The 25272-nt window shown below is 37.4% G+C and overlaps 2 protein-coding genes and 2 long non-coding RNA genes across 8 annotated transcripts; all 4 read right to left on the bottom strand.

Annotated features, from left to right (window-relative positions):
* Positions 1–1280: 1280 nt before the first annotated feature.
* LOC117765731 lies at positions 1281–3147 on the bottom strand. Its single transcript, XR_004614608.1, has 4 exons — positions 3131–3147; positions 2371–2452; positions 1821–1933; positions 1281–1385 (listed from the first exon to the last, which is right to left on the bottom strand). It is a non-coding gene; the product is annotated as an uncharacterized LOC117765731 (long non-coding RNA).
* Positions 3148–4966: 1819 nt separating this feature from the next.
* Positions 4967–5542, bottom strand: LOC117765732. The gene is made up of 2 exons (XR_004614609.1): positions 5276–5542; positions 4967–5244 (listed from the first exon to the last, which is right to left on the bottom strand). It is a non-coding gene; the product is annotated as an uncharacterized LOC117765732 (long non-coding RNA).
* Positions 5543–5588: 46 nt separating this feature from the next.
* Positions 5589–24348, bottom strand: LOC117765725 (nuclear GTPase SLIP-GC-like). Of its 5 annotated transcripts, XM_034592163.1 has the most exons (22): positions 14815–14905; positions 14055–14136; positions 13603–13715; positions 13375–13398; positions 13134–13167; positions 12926–13009; positions 11712–11805; positions 9996–10212; positions 9682–9873; positions 9022–9219; positions 8723–8889; positions 8399–8495; positions 8230–8308; positions 7997–8118; positions 7553–7726; positions 7303–7460; positions 7095–7212; positions 6594–6702; positions 6357–6490; positions 6071–6152; positions 5876–5978; positions 5628–5711 (listed from the first exon to the last, which is right to left on the bottom strand). In XM_034592163.1, exons 2-21 carry the CDS (start codon positions 14119–14121, stop codon positions 5908–5910), a joined length of 2334 nt encoding a protein of 777 aa, XP_034448054.1. In that variant the 5' UTR covers positions 14122–14136; positions 14815–14905; the 3' UTR covers positions 5628–5711; positions 5876–5907. The 5 variants fall into 5 exon arrangements, with proteins under 5 accessions (XP_034448052.1, XP_034448051.1, XP_034448055.1 ...); XM_034592161.1 differs by lacking the exon at positions 14815–14905 and adding an exon at positions 24119–24348 and having other exon boundaries at positions 5589–5978; XM_034592160.1 differs by having other exon boundaries at positions 5589–5978; positions 14815–14898.
* Positions 16603–23558, bottom strand: LOC117766075 (nuclear GTPase SLIP-GC-like). Its single transcript, XM_034592786.1, has 16 exons — positions 23541–23558; positions 22320–22435; positions 21238–21454; positions 20924–21115; positions 20267–20464; positions 19968–20134; positions 19644–19740; positions 19475–19553; positions 19247–19368; positions 18837–19010; positions 18587–18744; positions 18362–18479; positions 17921–18029; positions 17684–17817; positions 17398–17479; positions 16603–17305 (listed from the first exon to the last, which is right to left on the bottom strand). The coding sequence occupies exons 1-16, from the start codon at positions 23556–23558 to the stop codon at positions 17235–17237; spliced, it is 2052 nt and encodes a 683-aa protein (XP_034448677.1). The 3' UTR covers positions 16603–17234.
* Positions 24349–25272: the final 924 nt, after the last annotated feature.

The raw sequence follows: 25272 nt of genomic DNA on the forward strand, positions 1-25272 counted from the left end.
CTTAGTACTCAGTGTCTGAATTAATCATGGACGTGTTTTGGATGGAACATCAACCGGTCAGACTACCATCTCACATTCCTTTAAAAGGCCTCATGCACTTGTACCTTGGTGGATTGCCATCATGTCTTTGTCATAACAAACATGACTCAGTACGTGCCCATTAGTTTTACTCAGGACCAAATGAAAACGACAGATAATATTGTTACTGCTTTAAATATAATTTGTTACTGTGGTGGAATATAGTTTTAGAACATAGGACAGGATTGTGAATATCCCTTGTATGTTTGAAGGTCTTCTGCACAAGTTAAGATACCAACTGCCAGAAGTTGTTAGCAGATGTTAGTGACCACCAACAGTTGTCAGGGACAGATCGTCAGTAGTGTATCTAGCATCAACAGTTGTTTTGGCCTTAAAATCACAAGAGCCCTTCTTCTAAGACAGCCCACCACAGGTTGATCAGACCTGGGTGTATGTTCCTAACATCTTGGGGCCCAGTTAAGACTGTTCCTACTGATCAAGAGACATTGGCTGCAGCGTTCTGCAGTTTCTTTTATGGTCTGGTGCAGGGCTTGTTCGTGGATTCCCAGATCTTTGAGCAACGTGATGGTGGATGTTGCATTACGACCCCTGCAGCCAACCTCCACAGGGCGAACTATTGCTTTCCAGCCTCGTTGCTCTGCCATAGATGCCATTTCTGCATATTTTTGCCTTTTCCTCTCATTCGCTTTGTCAACAGCATCGTCCCAGGGTACTGTCAATTCTATTAAGTAGACAACGCGGAGGGTGTTGGACCAGAGTACCAGGTCTGGTCTTTGGATGGTGGTGACGATGTGTGATGGAACTCTTAGCGGCTGGTTTAAATCCACCAGCATTTCCCAGTCTCGGGCATGCTCCAACTGCCCACTCATGGTCAGTGGAGGAGGCCCTCGCTGTCCCTGTTCCCCTTCTCGGACAAAAGGTGTCTTTAGAACTGCGCTCTGTGTTTTGGATGGCAAGGCATTGGTGGCAGTTCTCTTTGTTTCAATAGTTGCTGCCAGGCATTTGAGTACGTGGTTGTGTCTCCATGTATACCTACCTTGTGAGAAACTTACTCTACAACATGTGAGGATGTGTTTGAGGGTAGCTCGGGTTGAGCATAGTGAGCAGGATGGATCTTCATTCAGCCACTGCTGGAGGTTTTGGAATGAAAGCAGGAAGCTTCTGCCTGTTTCCATTTCCCACTGCCCTTGTTTTTTATATACATATATATATATAAAGGGAAGCAAGAAAATGGTTGTTACAAGTTCTTCTCACAATATTGAAATGTTGTCTCTGTGTAGATAATAATATGATAAGATTTAAGATAGCTCACTTGTATCATTTGCTTCACTGGTGGATGGCAAAACCTGAGAATGAACATATATATTAGTCTCTTAAAACATTCAATCAAGAAACATCACAACAAAAAGAAGAAATTTGCTATTTTTACTTGAAATTGAGTGAAGCAATTTATTTGTAAAGACATTATTCAGCAAACACGATAAATATAATCTGTATGACTGCAATAAACGGTTCAGATTACACTTAACTGTGCAAAACTGTATGTAACTTACTTGAGTAGCTGAATTCAAGGTTTCCTGTTTTGTTGCAGTTGTGTTATATTTTTTCTAGTAATGATAGAAAACATTCGCTAATCGATAACAGCAGAGACATTTTTATAAAACTCTATGTGTCCATCTATTGGCATCAGCATTATCAGAACCTTTAACACAAGTTCATGCTCCTTTTCCTGTCATATCCACCAGTATTTGTTTAATCGTCTTTACAGTGCAGAATATTACCTTTAACAACTTGAATTGTCGCTTGAATGTTTTCCTTGGTCCAACTTTTGGGATCAATTCTTTGATCTCTTCATCCTCAAGATTGTAAAAGTGGCCCTCATTGATTTCTTGATCTGTACAAATATTCAGGTGAAACAAATTGTTATTGTTTCATTAGGAGCCAAACGGGTGTTGGCACATTTGTTGGTTTAATCTGAAAGGACATGTCAGTCCCACAGAGTTAACATGGTTGGATTACGTCATTGCATATTTGATTTCTTGTTGGACTTGATTTATTAGCTTATTGTACTCAGATAATTCTTTCAATTACACACACACCTACAGAACAATCATTCCTATCAACCGAATGAACGTGTCCTTAAGTGTGTGAAAATGAAAAGGGTTTTTATTGCTGGTGCTTCTCATACGTTGTGAACACAGACTATGTGTGCACTGAGACTAATATGTCAGTATTAAACTCCTCAACAAAGGTGCAGCATTTTTATGTCTGTGTTAGTCGGTGATTCATTAATATATCTGTGCCCCCCAAAGATACATGGTTATACTTTACCTTTAAAAGTCTCTATCAACATGCTGAGACCCCACTCACTTAGTTTGTTACGAACAAAATCATCCATGTCCAAGAAAAGATACTGAAAGGAAAAACAAATATTGAATCGGCCATTGTTGCTTTGACATTACTGAAACGTAGCCGATTGAATATTGATGAGTGAAAACAAAATCCATTGGAAAGTACATTAACCCAAATAACCAACTGTTTAAACTGCACTTGTGTGTGATATTGTCTGTGAGGTATCAACATATTTTAAATCATACTCACAACTAGACCATCGCCAGAAAGGCTGGGCATAACTTTGAGGATTTAGCATGCAAACAAAACAGAACCTAAACACCTTGAAAACAGCTACACTCAGTTCATTTGAGCAGCCCCGACTGGCCATCCATCCACATCGCATCATACTTCCGTAATTGTAAGTTGTGAAACCAAAGCTGGGTAACCTTCGTTTACAATGTAAAGAGTTGCAACACAGTGATCAGTTAAATCAGATACCATATACGTGTGCGTAAGAGTGGAAATAATTATATTAATTATGTTAAACTATACAGGCTATACAGGAGGAGACAGGCTGATCTTCTGTTACTCCCCTTCTAAAACAGAACTTAGTTTTATGTTTCATTAGTTATTGATTCGTTTGTCAAAGCAAAGCAGTGACAAAATAGTGCAGTCCGTTTCTACACACACTGTTTGATGTAGTATCTTCATAATACATTTACTGGTGAATATAATGCAATCAAGTTGTCGTACTTACATGTTCCCAGATCCTCTATAATGCACAAATATGACTCAGGTTGAGGACCGCTTCAAGTTCAGTCTCCGCCCCTCTGCCCACAAAGTAGATTCAGCAAGTTTAAAGGGATAGCTCACTGAAAAATGAAAATTCACTCATTATCTATCTATTTTTCAGGATGTTTAAATGCAGCCTCATAAAATCTGTAGCGAATCAAACACTAAATAAACTTCATGTACTGATCAGGTCCTGATAACTTGTGAAGAGTGTTTATTAGTTAATGTGGGAGCAGGTCAGCAGGAGAGAGGAGGAGGACACAGGAAACTCCAGCTCGGTACAAACCAACCGTCTGATCTGACACGTCCACACATAGACATCAAAGGGAGCTTGAGCTCGTGCCATTTTTCTTTAAATAAATGAATGTTATACTCCAACGAATATAGTGATTTAATGTTAAAAAAATCGGACTTTGACGAGTTCCGACTGATCACAAGTTATTAGGACACGTACAGGACTGACGTTTACTTTGTGTTTGTTTGATTCACTCCAGACTTTGAGAAACATGTTTAAACCTGCGACACAACACGAGACATAACGTGAGGCACAGAGTCAGGACGTCAACTTCACTGTTGCAGAACAAGCGACGCCCTGTTCATCCAGGAACATAAAATTAATTCAGCAGGTTTTTTATGAAGATCAATTCTAAATGAAGTATGAAGAGTAACTGGTTGACCTGCGGAGTAATGCGTCTCAGTGCAGTGGTGCTGCTAAGGGGGGGCCAGGTGGGGTCACCTTGATACAGTAAAGGCTATAATCAAAGTTTGTCCTTTTAAGCTTTAGGTGCAGCACACAAGTCTAAACTATATGAATGTCAAATCAGTGTGAAGAGCACTGACCACTGTCATAGACTTACTGTTATAGTCACTGCCGTCATTTAAAAGTTTGAAAGAACTAGAGAACCTCGGTGTCTGAGTATGGAGAATACTCAAAGGAGAATCCTCAGGAAAAAGTTCTGATGTTGATCATTTTTGCCACTAAGCAGAGCCCTTTGATTTCTATTGTTTTTACTTAAAACTGAATGTTGATGTTTTCCCTAAGCTTGTCGAGCAAATTGTTTCCGGCAGCAATAAACCGACCATCACCCCCCAAAATGAATGCCTGCCGTTTATTGCAAAGTGGAACTAGCCTTCAGGTATATGAGGCAAGCCACATCAGGGTTTGTTATGAGAGCCCCTTTGAGAGATAATTAATACTTGGTCTCACACACACTACTATACTCTCTTAAATGTACCATCATACTCTCTCACACATTATATATATTAATACTAGATTATAATAAATATAATATTATGATAATATACATATACATAGACACCATAGACTGTATATAAAGATACACACATTAAAATATAGCAGGGTTATGCCTGGGGACACACTGGTTGTCCCGAGGCAGACAACACTAGTTGTGTGTGTGAGAGAGTATGATGGTACATGTGAGAGAGTATAGAAGTGTGTGTGATAGAGTATGATGGTATATGTGAGAGAGTATAGTAGAGTGTGTGTGAGAGAGTATGATGGTACATGTAAGAGAGTATAGAAGTGTGTGTGATAGAGTATGACGGTACATGTGAGAGAGTATAGTAGCATGTGTGAGAGAGTATGATGGTCTGTGTGAGCCCAAGTATGAATTATCTCTCACAGGGCCTCTCATAGTTTCTCAGCACAATTGACTCATTAGATGTCACTTATGTTATTGTGCTTTCTGCATGAATCAAAATTTGTTTTTAACCGACATTCCACACTGGAGTAACACCAACGAAAAACCTTTAGAGACATGCTTCATGTATCACAGAGAAATCAGTTTGATCATTTGTTTATTTTAAGTAATAAAAACATTTTCATCCCCATTTATAGACCATCCATGTGTCTGCATGTTCTGTTTTCTTGCATGAATCATTCCTGCGTTTGATAACCTGCACAACCTCTATCCCTCCAACTTTCCTGTACTGAGATTGTTTGGCCTGAAGACAGAAAACATTTAAATTCAATAACATTTTAATCGATATATAATGACAATGTTAATGTCGCATAAGCCAACAGATTTTTGGTGTCCAACCAGTAACACAAGTACAAAGCTTGAGCTGAAATAAGTGAAGTCTCGCTCACTGCAGGTGACATTTTTCACACTTCCTTTTCTGCCTTCCAGAACACACCAATAATCATTTATCCAATATATTTAGTAAGATCAAAAAAAGATAAAAAGTAGAATAAAACAAAGTCATCTGAGATCATTACTCGAAAAGCTAAGAGTTTATGTCTAATCCAGCCTATAATTAAAACTGGTATTCACGATCTAAGATTCACGTTAAACATCCTTAAAATCAGGAGCACTCATGTGCCAATCAAGCAATACAAAAGAAACTAAATAAAATCATTGACAGAAAAACATGAAAACGTATTATCACTGAAAGGACAAAGCCATTCGGCCCAGTGGCAAAGATCTGTAGCATTTTCACCACAATGTTCCTGGTTTGAACGAGACGGTGGACCTCTGCATGTCAGCCACCTTCCTTTGGACTATGATCAGTTCATGATGAAAACGCCCGATGCCAAAAAAAACATTAAAATCGCTGCATGTAATGTACAAAAAACAAGGTCAAAGTACACTCAAAGAGAAAAAGGATAATATCTTGATGAAAATGTGTATTATAGTTGTGTAATGTGTATTTTTGTTGTGTTCTTCTTGTAACGTGTTGTCATTGTTTGTCATTGACAGTAAGGAACATCTGTTTGAAAGCTCAGTTTGGATTTGGGTTGGCTTCCAGGTGACTGTAGAATGTCTCCACCATGTCAAGCTCTCCTGAAACATCTAAAAAGCAAAGAAACAAATGCTTATTGGGTAAAATATGCACATTATCAATTACGCTACAATGAATAATTCTATCATGATATGTTTTCTACCTGGGAATGAGCAGTCATCTGTCTCGAGTGACAGCTCGATTGATTTCATCAGGGTTTCCTCCAGATTTTTCAAGATTTTCCCCTAAATCAAAACCATAGGTATTACTTTTCACTCACACAGCCAAATTATGTGTTCAAGATTTGCTGAATCATACAAGCATTAACTGTTTAGATGTGTTTTTAGATTCAGACAGTGACTGGAGCAAAAGCATCTTTCAGAACGATACACACACCACTTGAACATTATTACCTCGAATTGAAGATAAAGATATGAAATCTGACATACCTTCAACTCTTTTAGTTGCTTCAGCATGTTGTCTTTCGCCATCTGAAACATAGTGTCCTTTTTATCATGTACATGGTCCTGAATGGTGCGCCTCATGTTTTCCAGTGAGCCGGTTCCTGTAATCGTTGCTGCGTCTACAATAAAACACTAATGTCAAACCCATGTTTCTGTAAAATCATGATGCAAATGTGCATTATTTTAACCACAGGTTGTACATGCTATGATCTTCTTTATCACCTGTATAGCATTTCTGCATGTTTTCCTCGATTGTTGCTGTCAGACTGCTGTAGACTGTTTTCTTATCCTCCCGGATGATTTCTTTGAGTTTTGTCTTGAGTTTGTCCTCCTGAGAGAGAGAGAGAGAGCGAGAGAGAGAGAGAGAGAGAGAGAGAGAGAGAGAGAGAGAGAGAGAGAGAGGGGGAGAGAGAGAGAGAGAGAGAGAGAGAGAGAGAGAGAGAGAGAGAGAGAGAGAGAGAGAGGGAGAGAGAGAGAGAGAGAGAGAGAGAGAGAGCATCTTCAATGTGTTATTGTATACCTTTAAAAAGATATAAAAATAAAAAGTAGAGCTCAACACAATAAAAAAAATGTATAAGGGAAACCGACACAGGTGTCTCACACACACACACACAAACACACACACACACACACACACACACACACACACACACACACACACACACACACACACACACACACACACACACACACACACACACACACACACACACACACACACACCTCTGTCTTGAGAAAATGCATTTGCAGATCAACATCTTTGTAGGTTTTAATCATCCCCTCTGTGTCCAGTGAAAACAAATCAATGGCGCCATTGAATGGTCCACTTTTATCTTCATTTCTGAAAAAGTTGAAATGCTTCCATTATATAATACATCCTTTATACAATTAAACTTTGAAAATAATGAATGTCGTCACTGTAATTTCTCACGGGAAGGTCTTCCTGAATTCCTCATCAATGCTGCCTGTCAGTTCTGAACTTAAAGTCATGTTGATGTTCTTTTTCCTTCCATTCTTTGCTTTGAAGACGCCATTGTTCATAACAGCAAACTTCAATCTGTTGTGGAAGCCACTACCTGTTTCTCTTGGCTGGGAGGAGAAAAAATATTTTATCATAAATATATTATTCAAATAGATATGAAGTGTAGAATAAGTTGTTAAATTAAAGTATAAATACATACAGGATGTAACAGGGACTTCAGATGTCCTTTGCATGAATGTTGTGATTCTTCAACCCCCTCAGTGAGGCATTGTTCAAAAGTCCTGTAAATCTCATCGATTGTTTTTTGGAGTACTTTGAGTTCATGCCGCATCTTTTCTTCAAGGACGCTGAAAGCCTGCATTTTACTGTCAGCCTGAAATAAAACACAAATTCATTTGAATTGATGAAATTTACACTAGTCTTGATTTTGAACATTCTTGAAGAAAACAAAAATCAGGTGGGGTAGGAAGGACCTGTAGACTCTTTCAACATTGGTTTGGCATTAAACAAAGTTATTTCACTTTTCCATGTTTAAACTGCATTTGAGCATATACCTATTTGATGTTCATGTTATTTTCTGGGAATATAAATGCCAATGAGGAGGATTTAACACAATGACACAGGTTTCATTACTCGATCTTACCACTCCCCTGCATCTTGTCCCTTGAATCAGAGAGAGAATCCCACGAGCTCCAGACACATAGTTTAATGCCTCTGAGTGATTGTTATTTAGACTTTGCAGAACATCCCGAAGTTTGGGAATTTCTATTAAAAAAAAAAACACAGTTTTCTTTTAAAATTTTTATATTTCATACTTTGGGTCATACTTTAAACTTGACATACAGATGTCATGACTTGAAGAAACATTTTACCCACCAGTTTCATCTGGCTGTAGATGTTTGCGTTCAATAAACTCATTGCGGCTCACAGTGAACACTTCGAATGAGAATTGTTTCTGAAAAGAATAAGGGTTTGATGATGAGGCAGGCTTGAATTCAGGACAATCTTTGTTGATCAGATTTTCTGTTGGTCTGCAGAAACTCACGCTGCATTGTGGGTATTGTTTTTTGAATTCTGCATTCACTTTGCGCTTGGCTACTTGGTTTCTTTTGAGCACAACATCACGGACAGCAGCTCCTGACCTACAAGAAAAGTTTTAGTAAATGAAACAGTCTTTGGAATTGGGGAACTTCTGTAAAGAGCTTTGTGACCATTTGGATATAAACTCTGGATTTTATGTGCAAGGTAGATTCTGAACTACTCTATTGCCTTATCATTTACAGTTATTCTCAATGCTGACACCAGGGTCTGCTCAACAGCAGCACAAGGTCAACAGAAACTCATACTTTTGGAATCTTAAATGACTTACTGATCATCAACATCATCAGACTTGGTGCAGATGAAGTGAATGCGCTGACACTCGCCACCATTTCCCATCAGGCTATTGGCATTTTGCAGGATCTCCCAAGCTTCTTTCTCTGCTACTGCTCGATTAATGTCAGCCACAATCCACACAGTAGAACAACTTCCAACCATCTGACGAGGCATAATATCAAGTTAATTATGAACAATTAATTATCAGTGCTTTGTAATAAATTTCACAGTTTCCAGATAATACATACATACAATATTAAATACAATAAACAGTAGTAAATGTGAATAAGTGACCTTTTTCCACATGTTGTCTCTGCTCTTGTTACGGTCTCCATTTCCTGGAAGGTCCACAAGTGTGACATGCTGGAGAAGATCCTTGTTAGGCAACCTGACAGTCACGCATTCCACTAAGGGCCAGTACTGTCTCACTGCATCTTCTTCCTCGTTTGAGGCACTTACGTATTTGACAATTTTGTCACTTAGCTCTTCAGCCTGAAATTAAAAAAAATTAATTGAGTAAAACAATGCAAATAATTATATTTATACACACATTCAAATTATGAACAAGAGTGAAACACTCTCATTGAAAGAAATAAAGACAAAGGTTTAAAATTTGATAATTAAACCTGAAGACGAGACAAAAGTAAAATTTTAAGTGATAATGAACACTTAGGTATTTTATTATTTCTATAAATATATCAATATTTTAAACTTAAACAACCTTACACGGGTGAACGAGTGTAGAGAAATGAATTAGGTCCTGTTTTAATGGTTTTAGTTGCATACATGCTTTTGAGTACAACTAAGAATACACTTTGTATTAGTTAAAATGTAATGAGCTGACTTAATATAACTGTTAAAAGACCAACACAAAAGCCAAACTTCTGACTCAGTGTGCAAAATATAAATAAAATACATATAAATCTATATAAATACTTTTTCCATGTTACTTACAGATTCACATTTCAACGTTTTCTTGTTCCAAGTGAGGAATTCAGGAATTTCTCTGAAATATTTCCTGTCCATGAGTTCTTCAACAGATTTTGATTTCCAATCTTCTCTGTACAGTGCTGTCAGCTTTTCACGAGCATCATCATCATCATCATCCAGAAGATTCTTGTAAAACCACAACTCCTCTTTCCAGTCCTAATAAATAAATGAATTATCAGGTTAGTTGAATTAAATGGCATATAATGTCTGGCACCTGTATATTTGCAGCTACAATGTAACTTTTCAACTTGTAAAAAAGTAAAGATCAACATACTCACCTCTTTTTTAATGAACTCAATTTCTGCATCATACTTTTTGCTGTCGTTGTTTGCCTCCACTTTGAACGTGACTGAGGTGCATGCACACACACTTCCAGAGGGCAGAAGATTCTTCTCTCCAACGATGGCATTTATCAAAGAGCTCTTTCCAGCCCCGGTTCTTCCAAAGACACCGACCAGCTTCCTTTTTCTTGTCTCCAAATCAGAGATTTTATTCCTGTTGTACATAAATTTAATTATGGGTTCATTGGCTTTATTAGAAATAACTTTGACTTTATTCAAATGGCACTTGAAACACAACATTATTGATCCAAAGTGCTTTACAACACAAAAACAACAGTGAAATTAAAAACAAGAACGAAAATATTGTCATTATAATAATCACTACCTACACCAATAACAATAATAATACACAACCATTTAGGCACATTGAAAGGCTAATGAATAAAAACGTGTTTTCAGATTACTATTACAAGTTTCAGGGGAGGATCGGATGATGGAAAGGGAGAGAGTTCCAGAGGGAATCCAGTTTTACTACCATCACAAAAATAATTGCAGCACCAAGCGCATAATTAAAAAAAGTTGTACTTAGTACTCAGTGTGTGAATTAATCATGGACGTGTTTTGGATGGAACATCAACCAGTCAGACTACCATCTCACATTCCTTTAAAAGGCCTCATGCACTTGTACCTTGGTGGATTGCCAAGGCAGCCCACCACAGGTTGATCAGACCTGGGTGTATGTTCCAACATCTTGAGGCCCAGTTAAGACTGTTCTGCAGTTTCTTTTATGGTCTGGTGCAGGGCTTGTTCGTGGATTCCCAGATCTTTGAGCAACGTGATGGTGGATGTTGCATTACGACCCCTGCAGCCAACCTCCACAGGGCGAACTATTGCTTTCCAGCCTCGTTGCTCTGCCATAGATGCCATTTCTGGCATCTGTGACATCTGGCGTCTCATTCGCTTTGTCAACAGCATCGTCCTAGGGTACTGTCAATTCTATTAAGTAGACAACGCGGAGGGTGTTGGACCAGAGTACCAGGTCTGGTCTTTGGATGGTGGTGACAATGTGTGATGGGACTTTTAGCGGCTAGTCTAAATCCACCAGCATTTCCCTGTCTCTGGCATGCTCCAACTGCCCACTCCTGGTCAGTGGAGGAGGCCCTCGCTGTCCCTGTTCCCCTTCTCGGACAAAAGGTGTCTTTAGAACTGCGCTCTGTGTTTTGGATGGCAAGGCATTGGTGGCAGTTCTCTTTGTTTCAATAGTTGCTGCCAGGCATTTGAGTATGTGGTTGTGTCTCCACGTATACCTACCTTGTGAGAAACTTACTCTACAACATGTGAGGTTGTGTTTGAGGGTAGCTCGGGTTGAGCATAGTGAGCAGGATGGATCTTCATTCAGCCACTGCTGGAGGTTTTGGAATGAAAGCAGGAAGCTTCTGCCTGTTTCCATTTGCCACTGCCCCTGTTTTGCCTGAGTGACAGCCTGAGCACATATTGTTGCCTCCTCCTGCCGGACTTCCAGGCCTACCAACTTTCGACATTCTGATGGTGGTACCTTGTTCCAAAAAGGCCTACTCTGGCCTAGGCCTAAACCGCCCCTTCCTTGTTGAACATGGCCCACAACGTTAGCATGCTGGAGTGCTGCCTTTGCCTGTTGAGTTGCTTCTTTTGGTGTCCATTTCATTCCTGTTGTCAGAGATAGAAATTACTTACTTCAGGAAATCATTGAGCTCTGTCTTCTCTTCATCTTGAAGTTTCATCTGGACGACTTTCATTATGTCTTTCACTTCCCACATTATGGATTCCTCTGCCAAATACAAAGTAAAAAGCTATTAAGCAGGACCCATGAACTATTGTTTCCAAAATTTGCACAATGAGAAAACAAAGTGCCTCATCAGACTTTGACACCGACCACAGTGCGAAAAAAGAAATTTCAAGAAAATAAAAAGATCTTGTTTCTGAGGGAAAAAAGTCTTATTATCTATCCAAAAAAAACCTTTGATTTAAAAAGATATCCAGCAAATATTGAGCAAATTTTAACCACAAACTCCTTTGTTTCCTTTATTTTAGGGGTCAGGCCATTTGAACAAATGCATCATTTTAAAATTACATCAAATAATTGTATCTATTTCTATTCATTGAAAATGAGTGTTGCCAGACTGCCACATTTCAAACAGGAGGGCGAGGTCAGGTCAACATAATAAATGCAGAGCAAAATAGAAATAATTATTGTTATACGGTTAGAATAACTGGAGTATTCGTTTTTTGACTGTTTTTGAAAAAGCCCTAACTCTGTCGAAAATTGCTTCTTAGACTGTCAATGATTGACAATGTAGAAAGTGGTCTTGTCCTGAATGAGAGACGATAGATGGTTGTGACTTTTCAAAGAAGCTGAATTTTTTTAATGTTTTAATTAAAATAAAAAACCTTAGGTAAGGATGTTTCTCTGGTCTTAATTTAAGACAAAGTTCTTGTTTTTGAAGAAATTGTGCCCATTCAGGAAAAGATATTCTTATTAAAGCCTTAAAATAAATTAAAAAATTTGTTATATTGTTTCTTGGGGTGCCCACTGGATCATCTGGTATTTTTTCTCAGTCTTGATTTAACTTTACTTGACCTAAATTTAATAGATTTCATGAATAAAATCATAATATTACAAGAATACAGTTTTGATTCAATGAGAAAAAAAATCATAATATTTGAGAATTTTAGAAAAAAAAGTCATAACATTTTAACAGTAAAGAAAAAAAATGTTTTTAGGTGTTAAGCAGCAAGAAGTTCGCTGGATATCCACTCATTTAGGATCTAAAATCTTGAACCAATATAATTGTTTCTTTAGAAACTCCGAAACGCCTTTTAATAACAATAGATGTAAGCGATGATTACATATTTGAAGGTTGATATTGTTGAGGATCTAACATAAATACCTGCTGCAGAGTTGTACCGTTTACGTTGAACACTTGGTGACTGGCATTGGCTGGACTCCTCTCTAGGATCCATATCCATGTTTCCTTGTTTTTTATATACATATATATATAAAGGGAAGCAAGAATAAGGTTGTTACAAGTTCTTCTCAAAATATTGAAATGTGGTCTCTGTGTAGATAATAATATGATAAGATTTAAGATAGCTCACTTGTATCATTTGCTTCACTGGTGGATGGCAAAACCTGAGAATGAACATATATATTTGACTCTTAAAACATTTAATCAAGAAACATCACAACAGAAAGAAGAAATTTTCTATTTTTACTTGAAATTGAGTGAAGCAATTTATTTGTAAATACATTTTTTAGCAAACACAATAAATATAATCTGTATGACTGCAATAAACGGTTCAGATTACACTTAACTGTGCAAAACTGTATGTAACTTACTTGAGTAGCTGAATTCAAGGTTTCCTGTTTTGTTGCAGTTGTGTTATATTTTTTCTAGTAATGATAGAAAACATTCGCTAATCGATAACAGCAGAGACATTTTTATAAAACTCTATGTGTCCATCTATTGGCATCAGCATTATCAGAACCTTTAACACAAGTTCATGCTCCTTTTCCTGTCATATCCACCAGTATTTGTTTAATCGTCTTTACAGTGCAGAATATTACCTTTAACAACTTGAATTGTCGCTTGAATGTTTTCCTTGGTCCAACTTTTGGGATCAATTCTTTGATCTCTTCATCCTCAAGATTGTAAAAGTGGTCCTCATTGATTTCTTGATCTGTACAAATATTCAGGTGAAACAAATTGTTATTGTTTCATTAGGAGCCAAACGGGTGTTGGCACATTTGTCGGTTTAATCTGAAAGGACATGTCAGTCCCACAGAGTTAACATGGTTGGATTAGGTCATTGCATATTTGATTTCTTGTTGGACTTGAAAAATGAAAAGGGTTTTTATTGCTGGTGCTTCTCATACGTTGTGAACACAGACTACGTGTGCACTGAGACTAATACGTCAATATTAAACTCCTCAACAAAGGTGCAGCATTTGTATGTCTGTCTTAGTCGGTGATTCATTAATATATCTGTGTCCCCCAAAGATACATGGTTATACTTTACCTTTAAAAGTCTCAATCAAATTGCTGAGACCCCACTCACTTAGTTTGTTACGAACAAAATCATCCATGTCCAAGAAAAGATACTGAAATGAAAAACAAATAGTGAATCGGCCATTGTTGCTTTGACATTACTGAAACATATCCGATTGAATATTGATGAGTGAAAACAAAATCCATTGGAAAGTACATTAACCCAAATAACCAACTGTTTAAACTGCACTTGTGTGTGATATTGTCTGTGAGGTATCAACATATTTTAAATCATACTCACAACTAGACCATCGCCAGAAAGGCTGGGCATAACTTTGAGGATTTAGCATGCAAACAAAACAGAACCTAAACACCTTGAAAACAGCTACACTCAGTTCATTTGAGCAGCCCCGACTGGCCATCCATCCACATCGCATCATACTTCCGTAATTGTAAGTTGTGAAACCAAAGCTGGGTAACTTTCGTTTACACTGTCAAGAGTTGCAACACAGTGATCAGTTAAATCAGATACCATATACGTGTGCGTAAGAGGGGAAATAATTATATTAATTATGTTAAACTATACAGGCTATACAGGAGGAGACAGGCTGATCTTCTGTTACTCCCCTTCTAAAACAGAACTTAGTTTTATGTTTCATTAGTTATTGATTCGTTTGTCAAAGCAAAGCAGTGACAAAATAGTGCAGTCCGTTTCTACACACACTGTTTGATGTAGTATCTTCATAATACATTTACTGGTGAATATAATGCAATCAAGTTGTCGTACTTACATGTTCCCAGATCCTCTATAATGCACAAATATGACTCAGGTTGAGGACCGCTTCAAGTTCAGTCTCCGCCCCTCTGCCCACAAAGTAGATTCAGCAAATTTAAAGGGATAGCTCACTGAAAAATGAAAATTCACTCATTATCTATGTATTTTTCAAGATGTTTAAATGAAGCCTCATAAACTCTGTAGCGAATCAAACACTAAATAAACTTCATGTACTGATCAGGTCCTGATAACTTGTGAAGAGTGTTCATTAGTTAATGTGGGAGCAGTTCAGCAGGAGAGAGGAGGAGGACACAGGAAACTCCAGCTCGGTACAAATTTGTTATAGTCACTGCCTTCATTTAAAAGTTTGAAAGAACTAGAGAACCTCAGTGTCTGAGTATGGAGAATACTCAAAGGAGAATCCCTGGGGAAAAAGTTCTGATGTTGAAGTTGATAGTTTTTGCCAATAAGCAGAGCCCTTTGATTTCCATTGTTTTTTCTCAAAACTGAATGTTGATGTTTTCCAAAAGCTTGTCGAGAAAATTGTTTCACACAGCAATACTCCGAGCACCACCACCCAAAACTGATGACACTACTGGGTCCATAGATTTATGCTTCCAAATTCAGACTCTCTCCATTTGTGTTTTTCAACAGAAATCCAGATTCATAAAGCCAGACTGTGTTTTCAATCTTAATCTGTCCACTGGGGCCATTTGATGTAAGTCTTAGTTAATTAGACTTCATTCACACACAAGTAAACACAACAGCACATTACAGTGAGAGGTGTGTGTGCGGTTTGCACACTTTGCGTGCATTAAGGACAATAGACTTGTTTGTTCCCAAAATGAATGCCTGCCGTTTATTGTAAAGGGAACTAGCCTTCAGGCATATGAGGCAAGTCACATCAGGGTTTGTTATGAGAGGCCCTTTGAGAGATAATTAATACTTGGTCTCACACAGACCAGTATACTCTCTCACACACACTACTATACTCTCTTACATGTACCATCATAGTCTCTCACACATTATATATATATTAACACTATATTATAATAAATATAATATTTTGATAATATAAATATACATACACACCATAGACTGTATATACAGATACACACATTAAAATATAGCAGGGTTATGCCTGGGGACACACTGGTTGTCCCGAGGCAGACAACACTAGTAGTGTGTGTGTGAGAGAGTATGATGGTACATGTGAGAGAGTATAGTAGCATGTGTGAGAGAGTATGATGGTACATGTGAGAGAGTATAGTAGCATGTGTGAGAGAGTATGATGGTCTGTGTGAGCCCAAGTATGAATTATCTCTCAAAGGGCCTCTCATAGTTTCTCAGCACAATTGACTCATTAGATGTCACTTATGTTGTTGTGCTTTCTGCATGAATCAAAATGTTCTCATTTGTTTTTAACCGACATTCCACACTGGAGTAACACCAACGAAAAACCTTTAGAGACATGCTTCATGTATCACAGAGAAATCAGTTTGATCATTTGTTTATTTTAAGTAATAAAAACATTTTCATCCCCATTTATAGACCATCCATGTGTCTGCATGTTCTGTTTTCTTGCATGAATCATTCCTGCGTTTGATAACCTGCACAACCTCTATCCCTCCAACTTTCCTGTACTGAGAATGTTCGGCCTGAAGACAGAAAACATTTAAATTCAATAACATTTTAATCGATATATAATGACAATGTTAATGTCGCATAAGCCAACAGATTTTTGGTGTCCAACCAGTAACACAAGTACAAAGCTTGAGCTGAAATAAGTGAAGTCTCGCTCACTGCAGGTGACATTTTTCACACTTCCTTTTCTGCCTTCCAGAACACACCAATAATCATTTATCCAATATATTTAGTAAGATCAAAAAAAGATAAAAAGTAGAATAAAACAAAGTCATATGAGATCATTACTCGAAAAGCTAAGAGTTTATGTCTAATCCAGCCTATAATTAAAACTGGTATTCAAGATCTAAGATTCACGTTAAACATCCTTAAAATCAGGAGCACTCATGTGCCAATCAAGCAATACAAAAGAAACTAAATAAAATCATTGACAGAAAAACATGAAAACGTATTATCACTGAAAGGACAAAGCCATTGGGGCCCAGTGGCAAAGATCTGTAGCATTTTCACCACAATGTTCCTGGTTTGAACGAGACTGTGGACCTCTGCATGTCAGCCACCTTCCTTTGGACTATGATCAGTTCATGATGAAAACGCCCTATGCCAAAAAAAACTTTAAAATCGCTGCATGTAATGTACAAAAAACAAGGTCAAAGTACACTCAAAGAGAAAAAGGATAATATCTTGATGAAAATGTGTATTATAGTTGTGTAATGTGTATTTTTGTTGTGTTATTCTTGTAATGCGTTGTCATTGTTTGTCATTGACAGTAAGGAACATCTGTTTGAAAGCTCAGTTTGGATTTGGGTTGGCTTCCAGGTGACTGTAGAATGTCTCCACCAAGTCAAGCTCTACTGAAACATCTAAAAAGCAAAGAAACAAATGCTTATTGGGTAAAATATGCACATTATCAATTACGCTACAATGAATAATTCTATCATGATATGTTTTCTACCTGGGAATGAGCAGTCATCTGTCCAGAGTGACAGCTGGATTGATTCCATCAGGGTTTCCTCCAGATTTTTCAAGATTTTCCCCTAAATCAAAACCATAGGTATTACTTTTCACTCACACAGCCAAATTATGTGTTCAAGATTTGCTGAATCATACAAGCATTAACTGTTTAGATGTGTTTTTAGATTCAGACAGTGACTGGAGCAAAAGCATCTTTCAGAACGATACACACACCACTTGAATATTATTACCTCGAATTGAAGATAAAGATATGAAATCTGACATACCCTCAACTCTTTTAGTTGCTTCAGCATGTTGTCTTTCGCCATCTGAAACATGGTGTCCTTTTTATCATGTACATGGTCCGTAATGGTGCGCCTCATGTTTTCCAGTGAACCGACTCCTGTAATCTTAGCTGCGTCTACAATAAAACACTGTTGTCAAACCCATGTTTCTGTAAAATCATGATGCAAATGTACATTATTTTAACCACAGGTTGTACATGCTATGATCTTCTTTATCACCTGTATAGCATTTCTGCATGTTTTCCTCGATTGTCACTGTCAGACTGCTGTAGACTGTTTTCTTATCCTCCCGGATGATTTTTTTTAGTTTTGTCTTGATTTTGTCCTCCTGTGAGAGAGAGAGAGCGAGAGAGAGAGAGAGAGAGAGAGAGAGAGAGAGAGAGAGAGAGAGAGAGAGAGAGAGAGAGAGAGAGAGAGAGAGAGAGAGCATCTTCAACGTGTTATTGTAAACATCAAAATAGATATTTAAAAAAAGTAGAGCTCAACACAATAAAAAAAGAAATATGTATAGACTTCGTATAGGAAAAACCAACACAAGTGTCACATTAAGGTGTTCGGCCAACTAGTGACGCCAGAGCAGCTTTGAATGCCCATGTACACACGCACGCACGCACGCACGCACGCACGCACGCACACACACACACACACACACACACACACCTCTGTCTTGAGAAAATGCAGTTGCAGATCAACATCTTTGTAGGTTTTAATCATCCCCTCTGTGTCCAGTGAAAACGAATCAATGGCGTCCTTGAATGGTCCACTTTTATCTTCATTTCTGAAAAAGTTGAAATGCTTCCATTATATAATACATCCTTTATACAATTAAACCTTGATGAATGTCGTCACTGTAAAATAATGAATGTCGTCACTGTAATTTCTCACGGGAAGGTCATCCTGAATTCCTCATCAATGCTGCCAGTCAGTTTTGAACTTAAAGTCATGTTGATGTTCTTTTTCCTTCCATACCTTGCGTTGAAGACGCCATTGTTCATAACAGCAAACTTCAATCTGTTGTGGAAGCCACTACCTGTTTCTCTTGGCTGGGAGGAGAAAAAATATTTTATCATAAACATATTATTCAAATAGATATGAAGTGTAAAATAAGTTGTTAAATTAAAGTATAAATACATACAGGATGTAACAGGGACTTCAGATGTCCTTTGCATGAATCTGGTGATTCTTCAACCCCCTCAGTGAGGCATTGTTCAAAAGTCCTGTAAATCTCATCGATTGCTTTTTGGAGTACTTTGAGTTCATGCCGCATCTTTTCTTTAAGGTCTCTGCAAGCCTGCATTTTACTGTCAGCCTGAAATAAAACACAAATTCATTTGAATTGATGAAATTTACACAAATCAGGTGGGGTAGGAAGGACCTGTAGACTCTTTCAACATTGATTTGGCATTAAACAAAGTTATTTCACTTTTCCATGTTTAAACTGCATTTGAGCATATACCTATTTGATGTTCATGTTATTTTCTGGGAATATAAATGCCAATGAGGAGGATTTAACACAATGACACAGGTTTCATTACTCGATCTTACCACTCCCCTGCATCTTGTCCCTTGAATCAGAGAGAGGATCCCACGAGCTCCAGACACATAGTTTAATGCCTCTGAGTGATTGTTATATAGACTTTGCAGAACATCACGAAGTTTGGGAATTTCTATAAAAAAAAACAGTTTTCCATTTAAATTTTTATATTTCAAACTTTGGGTCATACTTTAAACTTGACATACAGATGTCATGACATGAAGAAACACTTTACCCACCAGTTTCATCTGGCTGTAGATGTATGCTTTTATGAAACTCCTTGCAGCTCACAGTGAACACTTCGAATGAGAATTGTTTCTGAAAAGAATAAGGGTTTGATGATGAGGCAGGCTTGAATTCAGGACAATCTTTGTTGATCAGATTTTCTGTTGGTCTGCAGAAACTCACGTTGCATTGTGGGTATTGTTTTTTGAATTCTGCGTTCACTTTGCGCTTGGCTACTTGGTTTCTTTTGAGCACAACATCACGGACAGCAGCTCCTGACCTACAAGAACATTTTTTGTAAATTAAACAGTCTTTGGAATTGGGGAACTTCTGTAAAAAGCTTTGTGACCATCTGGATATAAACTCTGGATTTTATCTGCAAGGTAGATTCTGAACTACTCTATTGCCTTATCATTTACAGTTATTCTCAATGCTGACACCAGAGTCTGCTCAACAGCAGCACAAGGTCAACAGAAAGTCATACTTTTGGAATCTTAAATGACTTACTGATCATCAACATTATCAGACTTGGTGCAGATGAAGTGAATGCGCTGACACTCGCCACCATTTCCCATCAGGCTATTGGCATTTTGCAGGATCTCCCAAGCTTCTTTCTCTGCTACTGCTCGATTAATGTCAGCCACAATCCACACAGTAGAACAACTTCCAACAATCTGACGAGGCATAATATCAAGTTAATTATGAACAATTAATTATCAGTGCTTTGTAATACATTTCACAGTTTCCAGATAATACATACATACAATATTAAATACAATAAACAGTAGTAAATGTGAATAAGTGACCTTTTTCCACATTTCGTCTCTGCTCTTGTTACGGTCTCCATTTCCTGGAAGGTCCACAAGTGTGACATGCTGGAGAAGATCCTTGTTAGGCAACCTGACAGTCACGCATTCCACTAAGGGCCAGTACTGTCTCACTGCATCTTCTTCCTCGTTTGAGGCACTTATGTATTTGACAATTTTGTCACTTAGCTCTTTAGCCTGAAATAAAATAAAAAAATTGAGTAAAACAATGCAAATAATTATATTTATACACATTCAAAGTATAAAGAAGAGTGAAACACTATCATTGAAAGAAATAAAGACAAAGGGTTAAAATTTGTTAATTAAACCTGAAGACGAGACAAAAGTTACATTTTAACTGATAATGAACACTTAGGTATTTTATTATTTCTATAAATATATCAATATTTTAAACTTAAACAACCTTACACGGGTGAACGAGTGTAGAGAAATGAATTAGGTCCTGTTTTAATGGTTTTAGTTGCATACATGCTTTTGAGTACAACTAAGAATACACTTTGAATTAGTTAAAACGTAATGACCTGACTTAATATAACTGTTAAAAGACCAACACAAAATCCAAACTTCTTACTCAGTGTGCAAAATATAAATAAAATACATATAAATCAATATAAAGACTTTTTTCATGTTACTTACAGAGTCACATTTAAAAGTTTTCTTGTTCCAAGTGAGGAATTCAGGAATTTCTCTGAAATATTTCTTGTCCATGAGTTCTTCAACAGATTTTGATTTCCAATCTTCTCCGTACAGTGCTGTCAGCTTTTCACGAGCATCATCATCATCATCATCCAGAAGATTCTTGTAAAACCACAACTCCTCTTTCCAGTCCTAGTAAAGAAATGAATTATCAGGTTAGTTGAATTAAATGGCATATAATGTCTGGCACCTGTATATTTGCAGCTACACTGTAAATGTTCAACTTGTAAAAAAGTAAAGATCAACCTACTCACCTCTTTTTTAATGAACTCAATTTCTGCCTCATACTTTTTGCTGTCGTTGTTTGCCTCCACTTTGAACATGACTGAGGTGCATGCACACACACTTCCAGAGGGCAGAAGATTCTTCTCTCCAACGATGGCATTTATCAAAGAGCTCTTTCCAGCCCCGGTTCTTCCAAAGACACCGACCAGCTTCCTTTTTCTTGTCTCCAAATCAGAGATTTTATTCCTGTTGAACATAAATTTAATTATGGGTTCATTGGCTTTATTAGAAATAACTTCAACTTAAATCAAATGGCACTTGAAACACAAGTGCTTTACATCACAAAAACAACAGTGAAATTAAAAACAAGAACAAAAATATTGTCATTATAATAATCACTACCTACACCAATAACAACAATAATAATACACAACCATTTAGGCACATTGAAAGGCTAATGAATAAAAACCTGTTTTCAGATTACTATTACAAGTTTCAGGGGAGGATCGGATGATGGAAAGGGAGAGAGTTCCAGAGGGAATCCAGTTTTACTACCATCACAAAAATCCCTGTTCCCCTTCTCGGACAAAAGGTGTCTTTGGAACTGCGCTCTGTGTTTTGGATGGCAAGGCATTGGTGGCAGTTCTCTTTGTTTCAATAGTTGCTGCCAGGCATTTGAGTACTTGGTTGTGTCTCCACGTATACCTACCTTGTGAGAGACTTACTCTACAACATGTGAGGATGTGTTTGAGGGTAGCTCGGGTTGAGCATAGTGAGCAGGATGGATCTTCATTCAGCCACTGCTGGAGGTTTCGTAATGAAAGCAGGAAGCTTTTGCCTGTTTCCATTTCCCACTGCCCCTGTTTTGCCTGAGTGACAGCCTGAGCACATCTTGTTGCCTCCTCCTGCTGGACTTCCAGGCCTACCAACTTTCGGCATTCTGATGGTGGTACCTTGTTCCAAAAAGGCCTACTCTGACCTAGGCCTAAACCGCCCCTTCCTTGTTGAACATGGCCCAAAACGTCAGCATGCTGGAGTGCTGCCTTTGCCTGTTGAGTTGCTTCTTTTGGTGTCCATTTCATTCCTGTTGTCAGAGATAGAAATTACTTACTTCAGGAAATCATTGAGCTCTGTCTTCTCTTCATCTTGAAGTTTCATCTGGACGACTTTCATTATGTCTTTCACTTCCCACATTATGGATTCCTCTGCCAAATACAAAGTAAAAAACTATTAAGCAGGACCCATGAACTATTGTTTCCAAAATTTGCACAATGAGAAAACAAAGTGCCTCATCAGACTTTGACACCGACCACAGTGCAAAATAAGGAATTTCAAGAAAATAAAAAGATCTTGTTTCTGAGGGAAAAAAGTCTTATTATCCATCCAAAAAAGAACAGTAATCTTGTTAAGCATGTTTTGCTTTAGAAAAGTAATCTTATTTTAAGAATGATAACTCTGATTTAAAAAGATATCCAGCGAATATTGAGCAAATTTTAATCACAAACTCCTTTGTTTCCATTATTTTAGGGGTCAGGCCATTTGAATCATCATGCATCATCTATTTCTATTATATTAAAAATGAGTGCTGCCAGACTGCCACATTTCAAACAGGAGGGCGATGTCAGGTCAACATAATACATGCAGAGCAAAATAGAAATAATTATTGTTATGTTATACAGTTAGAATAACTGGAGTATTCGTTTTTTGACTGTTTTTGAAAAAGCCCTAACTCTGTCGAAAATTGCTTCTTAGTCTGTCAATGATTGACAATGTAGAAAGTGGTCTTGTCCTGACTGAGAGACGATAGATGGTTGTGACTTTTCAAAGAAGCTGGCCTTAATTTAAGACAAAGTTGTTGTTTTTGAAGAAATTGTGTCTTATTTTAAGACTTATTAGGCTGATTCTCAATCTTACATCAGTTATATTTTTTTAATTCTGCTCCTTCAGGAAAAGATATTCTTATCAAAGCCTTAAAATTAATTAAAAAATTTGTTATATTGTTTCTTGGGGTGCCCACTAGATCATCTGGTATTTTTTCTCAGTCTTGATTTAACTTTACTTGACTTAAATTTAATAGATTTCATGAATAATATCATAATATTACAAGAATACAGTTTTGATTCAATGAGAAAAAAACCCATAATATTTGAGAATTAAATAAAACAAGTCATAACATCTTAACAGTAAAGAAAAAAAATGTTTTTCGGTATTAAGCAGCAAGAAGTTCGCTGGAGATCCACTCATTTAGGATCTAAAATCTTGAACCAATATAATTGTTTCTTTAGAAACTCCGAAACGCCTTTTAATAACAATAGATGTAAGCGATGATTACCTTACAGTCAACCACCATCAAACATTTCCTCCTCTACAAAAGAGGCAACTTCCTTCAAGTCTGAGAGGATCTTTCCTCTTTTATTTGTTGGCTTGATACAGGATAATTGGATTAAATGTAACAATATTTGATATATTTCCAACAGGGCTCTTTTTGCAGTGCAGCCAATGACACATTTTTTTTGTGACCAAGATATAAAAACAGGTATTTGCTCTACAAGGACATTTTCATATCAAAGCATATTTTTATTTTGCATATTGAAGGTTGCTATTGTTGAGGGTCTAAGAGTTGCAACACAGTGATCAGTTAAATCAGATACCATATACGTGTGCGTAAGAGGGGAAATAATTATATTAATTATGTTAAACTATACAGGCTGTACAGGAGGAGACAGGCTGATCTTCTGTTACTCCCCTTCTAAAACAGAACTTAGTTTTATGTTTCATTAGTTATTGATTCGTTTGTCAAAGCAAAGCAGTGACAAAATAGTGCAGTCCGTTTCTACACACACTGTTTGATGTAGTATCTTCATAATACATTTACTGGTGAATATAATGCAATCAAGTTGTCGTACTTACATGTTCTCAGATCCTCTATAATGCACAAATATGACTCCAGTTGAGGACCGCTTCAAGTTCAGTCTCCGCCCCTCTGCCCACAAAGTAGATTCAGCAAGTTTAAAGGGATAGCTCACTGAAAAATGAAAATTCACTCATTATCTATCTATTTTTCAGGATGTTTAAATGAAGCCTCATAAACTCTGTAGCGAATCAAACACTAAATAAACTTCATGTACTGATCAGGTCCTGATAACTTGTGAAGAGTGTTTATTAGTTAACGTGAGAGCAGGTCAGCAGGAGAGAGGAGGAGGACACAGGAAACTCCAGCTCATTTCAAACCAACTGTCTGATCTGACACGTCCACACATAGACATCAAAGGGAGCTTGAGCTCGTGCCCTTTTTCTTTAAATAAATTAATGTTATACTCCAACGAATATTGGGATTTGATAAAAAAAAAAATCGGACTTTGACGAGTTCCGACTGATCACAAGTTATTAGGACACGTACAGGACTGACGTTTACTTTGTGTTTGTTTGATTCACTCCAGACTTTGAGAAACATGTTTAAACCTGCGACACAACACGAGACATCACGTGATGCACAGAGTCAGGACGTCAACTTCACTGTTGCAGAAGAAGCGACACCCTGTTCATCCAGGAAGATACAGTAAAATTAATTCATCAGGCTTTTTTATAAAGATCAATTCTAAGTGAAGTATGAAGAGTAACTAGTTGACCTCCGGTCAAGTTTCAAGGGATAGCTCACTGAAAAATGAAAATTCACTCATTATCTATCTATTTTTCAGGATGTTTAAATGAAGCCTCATAAACTCTGTCGCGAATCAAACACTAAATAAACTTCATGTACTGATCAGGTCCTGATAACTTGTGAAGAGTGTTTATTAGTTAACGTGAGAGCAGGTCAGCAGGAGAGAGGAGGAGGACACAGGAAACTCCAGCTCGGTACAAACCAACCGTCTGATCTGGCAGGTCCACACATAGACATCAAAGTGGGCTTGAGCTGGTGCCCTTTTTATTTAAATAAATTAATGTTATACTCCAACGAATATAGGGATTTAATAAAAATAAAACTGACTTTGACGAGTTCTGACTGATCACATGTTTCATGTCCAAGAAAAGATACTGAAAAGAAAAACAATATTGAATCGGCC

The sequence above is a fragment of the Hippoglossus hippoglossus genome, chromosome 8 (assembly GCF_009819705.1).
Source record: "Hippoglossus hippoglossus isolate fHipHip1 chromosome 8, fHipHip1.pri, whole genome shotgun sequence".
In the NCBI taxonomy this organism is placed as follows: Eukaryota; Metazoa; Chordata; class Actinopteri; order Pleuronectiformes; family Pleuronectidae; genus Hippoglossus; species Hippoglossus hippoglossus.